This window comes from Calliphora vicina, chromosome 2 (genome assembly GCF_958450345.1).
Source record: "Calliphora vicina chromosome 2, idCalVici1.1, whole genome shotgun sequence".
Taxonomy (NCBI): Eukaryota; Metazoa; Arthropoda; class Insecta; order Diptera; family Calliphoridae; genus Calliphora; species Calliphora vicina.
In genome coordinates this window covers 47,314,792-47,318,896 of record NC_088781.1, presented here as the reverse complement: position 1 = coordinate 47,318,896, position 4,105 = coordinate 47,314,792, and the positions used below count along the sequence as shown (strand labels likewise).

At 36.2% G+C, this 4,105-nt stretch overlaps 1 protein-coding gene across 1 annotated transcript; it reads left to right on the top strand.

Annotated features, from left to right (window-relative positions):
- The first annotated feature begins 1,354 nt into the window (after window positions 1-1,354).
- On the top strand, window positions 1,355-3,043 carry LOC135951381 (cell division cycle protein 20 homolog). Its single transcript, XM_065501023.1, has 3 exons — window positions 1,355-1,684; window positions 1,740-2,049; window positions 2,112-3,043. The coding sequence occupies exons 1-3, from the start codon at window positions 1,355-1,357 to the stop codon at window positions 3,038-3,040; spliced, it is 1,569 nt and encodes a 522-aa protein (XP_065357095.1). The 3' UTR covers window positions 3,041-3,043.
- The last annotated feature ends 1,062 nt before the right edge of the window (window positions 3,044-4,105 follow it).

Here is a 4,105-nt window from a genome sequence, read left to right as displayed (position 1 = left end):
ATATATATGTATGTATATATAAAAATTTATTAAAATAAGATCATTATTTAATAAATAAAACTCAACTAGACATTTAATTATAGTATTTCACAAGGCACTTGTTAAAGTCGTCTGTCTCTTCACTAAACTTTAATTGAAATAAACTAATGTATTTGATTTTCTTAAATCATCCTTCAAATGATTCTCCTTTAACTGTTGGCTGAATGTCTGTTCCTCATTCCATACCATTTGTTTTTTCTGTGTCAAATTGTTCAGCGTACAAATGAGTGTGTGATAACAATTATTTTGTTACAAGTCGTTGCACTTTTATAACCCTCGTTGGATGAGTACTCTTGGCAAACTGGCCTGGTGTAGTGGGGAGAAGTTTAATCATTTGTTTAATTGGTTTGCTATTGTCGTTCGTCTGCCGGCTGTGGTTATTGTTTGCACAATCAGACAAAGTATGTAAGTGGCCGCCCCAAAACCATCCCCCCATGTTTTCTATGTAAGAGTATGGTGTTGATAATTAATTAATAACAACAATTTAAAATCATTGATACACAATTGCAGTAATGTGATTTTATTTTTTTTTATTTGCTTGTACTTATACTGAGTTAAATAAACCATTGGCTTGTGATTTTAAATATTTAATTGCTTCAGCATGTAATTTTTATATCATGTTTTACATAGGCGTATTTTTCGAAATTAATATTTATGAATTACTACTTCCTAATTAATAGATTGGCTATGTTAAGCCAACACTTTAAAATAGTTTTTAAAATTTCCATACAAAATCTGTTTTATAAACCTTTCATAAATTTAAAAAACTGATTATGAATAAGGCCTAAAATGTTTAAATGGGTTCATTAAGCATGAAAATTTAAGAAAATATGCTAAAATTCAAAAATTCGTTTCGTTGAGTTAAAAACAATTCAGTTACAATTTTTAGTCTGCTAAATTTAACACTAACAACAATTTTTGTAATTTTTCTTATTTATTGCAGGCATACTTTTAGGCGCTGATATTTAATGCATAAATGTCGATAATAGCCACTTGTACAAGTTGTAGTGGCAACACCGCGGCTGACATCAGCGGCTGACGTCAGCCAAACCATTTTTTTTATATGAAGTTTTTACGATTTGAAATTGGGGGGTCTATCAGCCAAAAAATCCCATAAGAATTACACAGGCATCAGCAAGTGAGCGGCTGATGTCAGCCAAATTGGCTGATGTCAGCCGGAACATGCTACCAATCTGGTAACATTTTATTATTTCTATTCTATTTTTTTCAGGAATCCCTAAAGGCTGAAAAAGAGCTATTAAAGAAAAATTATAAATTTATTCGAACATTAAAAAACAATTTTGATTTGAACAAAATGTCTCAGTTCAATTTCTTTAACGAAATTAATAGTGCACTCACCATGGATGGGGAGATCACTCGTGGACCTGCTCCTCGGTGGCAAAAGAAATTGGAAGCATCTACCGCTAGTTTAAATGGCAGCATAAATGCTACACGTTCCGTACTTTCGGTCTCATATAACACCAGTTTTTCAGGTGTTAATCCACCCACAAAAACACCGGGCAAAAATGCTGAGGGCAAAACAAAGAAGACACCAACACCAAACAAAGGTTCTAAGACGCCAGGCGGAGGTGACAGATTTATACCCAATCGTGGAACTACAAATTTCGAATTAGGTCATTATTTGGTAAGTAGGAATGGACTAAATCTGAATATGCAATTGTTTATTAAGGATATTTCAGATAAAACAAGAACAGGACAAATCGGAAAATGACGAAGAAAATGAAAGCAATTCTAATAATGCCAACAAAATGACGCCAGCTAAGGCTGAAAGGCAAAAATTAATATCAGATTCTATGCAAGTAGCTGATGGTAAAACTACACGAATTCTATCGTATCAAAATAAGGCACCAGCGGCCCCAGAGTCTCATATTAATCCCTTGAAGGTAGTTTATTCCATTAAAACTCCGATATCGACTAAAAGTGGTTCACGTTATATACCCACTACATCCGACCGCATTTTGGATGCTCCGGACATTATTAATGATTATTGTAAGTACAAAAAAAATTAATAAAAGTGAAATAAACTAAAATACTCCATATTTACACAATAGATCTAAATCTGTTGGATTGGAGCGCGGACAACATAGTAACAGTAGCTTTGGGAAATGCGGTTTATCTTTGGAATGCTGTTACCGGTAATATTGAACAATTAGTGGAATATGAGGAGGGTGATCACGCTTGTGCTTTAGCCTGGATTCAAGAGGGGCAAATTTTAGCCATTGGTAATAATACTGGAGCTGTGGAACTATGGGACTGTTCTAAAATAAAACGCCTACGTGTTATGGATGGCCACTCGGCACGTGTGGGCTCTTTAGCTTGGAATTCATTTGTGGTGTCATCTGGAAGTCGTGATGGCACTATTATACATCACGATGTCAGGGCCCGGGAACATAAAGTAGCAAATCTGGCTGGACATACCCAGGAAGTATGCGGTCTTAAGTGGTCTACTGACTTTAAATACCTTGCCAGTGGCGGCAATGATAACTTGGTAAATGTTTGGACGGCTGCTAGTGGTGGTGTGGGCACTGGCAATGATCCTTTACATGTTCTAAACCAACATCAAGCCGCTGTGCGAGCTTTAGCCTGGTGTCCTTGGCAGCCTAATGTTTTAGCATCCGGTTGCGGTACTGCTGATAGATGTATTAAGTTTTGGAATGTCAATAATGGATCATTAATAAATTCGGTTGATTCCAAGTCCCAGGTATGTGCTTTGTTATGGTCTCGCAACTTTAAGGAACTCATTTCGGCGCATGGTTTTGCTAACAACCAACTTACAATATGGAAATATCCATCGATAGTAAAACAAGCTGAACTGACCGGTCACACCTCAAGAGTTTTGCAAATGGCCTTGTCCCCAGATGGCAGTACAGTTATTAGTGCTGGTGCTGATGAAACTCTACGTTTGTGGAATTGTTTTGCACCTGATCCTCATACAACTAAAAAGTCTTGTAGACAAACAGTTGAGGCTATTATTTTATAGGTTTTCCATTTGGGTGAGTTCAACATTTTCATCATAAAATAAATACATCCCAGCGGGAAAAAATGATAGGACTTCAATTTGTAGGCCTTCTAAAAGGCATACTTACACATTCTAAAAGATCCGATACTCATTCCACCCTGCCTGCTCTTAGAAGGTGTTCAAGAAGCCCTATGAATCCCCTTCTAATAACAAGTGAGCTTGTTGGCTGCCAACAGCCCATCATAAGTAGGCCTTCTCTCAGCCCTCTAACAGCAGCGAGTATGCAAGGCCTTGGCTCGCAATGACACGCCGTGTAAAATTGAAATGATTTTGCAATGCGGCAAAATGATTTTGCAAGTCCTTGTGTCTGCAAAATGAGGCATTTAGGAAGGCCTCTTTACTGCATCTTTTTCCCGCTGGGATATAACGGAAGGAGAGAGAAATCTCTATGAAAAAATTAAACAAAATTGCTCTATATTCACACATTTATTTAATACATGGCAATACATTCTCATGAATTAGGCTTTTGATAATAGACTTAGGTTTTTCGCTCTCAGTTACCTATCTAGTTGTCAACTTTTCCTTGATTACCCTACACCATCACACAACAATATAAGGTATACTCAGTAGAAAATAAATTCTCAATCATACAATTCTTGTAGCGTCAAACAAAAGAAGATATGAACAAATATGAAAAAAATCAAAATCAAAGTTTGACGTTATAGGCGTAAATATTGAAAACTCTCCCTAGTGATTCCACCTTCTACAATTATTTTATCATGTCCTACACCACACAGTGGTTTAGAAACTTTTTTTTTTGGAAATAATTCGGTATCTTGGGAACTATTGGAGATATTGTTACGAAATTTCACATGATATGAGCTGAGGTGTTTTCGAGTTGATTTATTGATTTGTTCAGCTTCCTTGGGCCAATGGAGGCCAGTGCGTAGCCCCTCAAAATCGCCAAAAATCCATTTATGACCCGAATAAGCTGAAATTTTGAACACAAATAGTCCTTGAGAAGATCTACGTAGATGCGTATAACTTTTTATAGGGAAGAGACAAGTTGTTTTTATTTTATTTAGA

What these genes read in the sequence shown, in the direction of transcription:
- LOC135951381 (XM_065501023.1), top strand. Translation starts at nt 1,355, where the DNA reads ATGTCTCAGTTCAATTTCTTTAACGAAATTAATAGTGCACTCACCATG. An exon ending in TCGAATTAGGTCATTATTTG is followed by an intron (nt 1,685 to 1,739) that starts GTAAGTAGGAAT and finishes AGGATATTTCAG; the next exon opens with ATAAAACAAGAACAGGACAA. An exon ending in GGACATTATTAATGATTATT is followed by an intron (nt 2,050 to 2,111) that starts GTAAGTACAAAA and finishes TTTACACAATAG; the next exon opens with ATCTAAATCTGTTGGATTGG.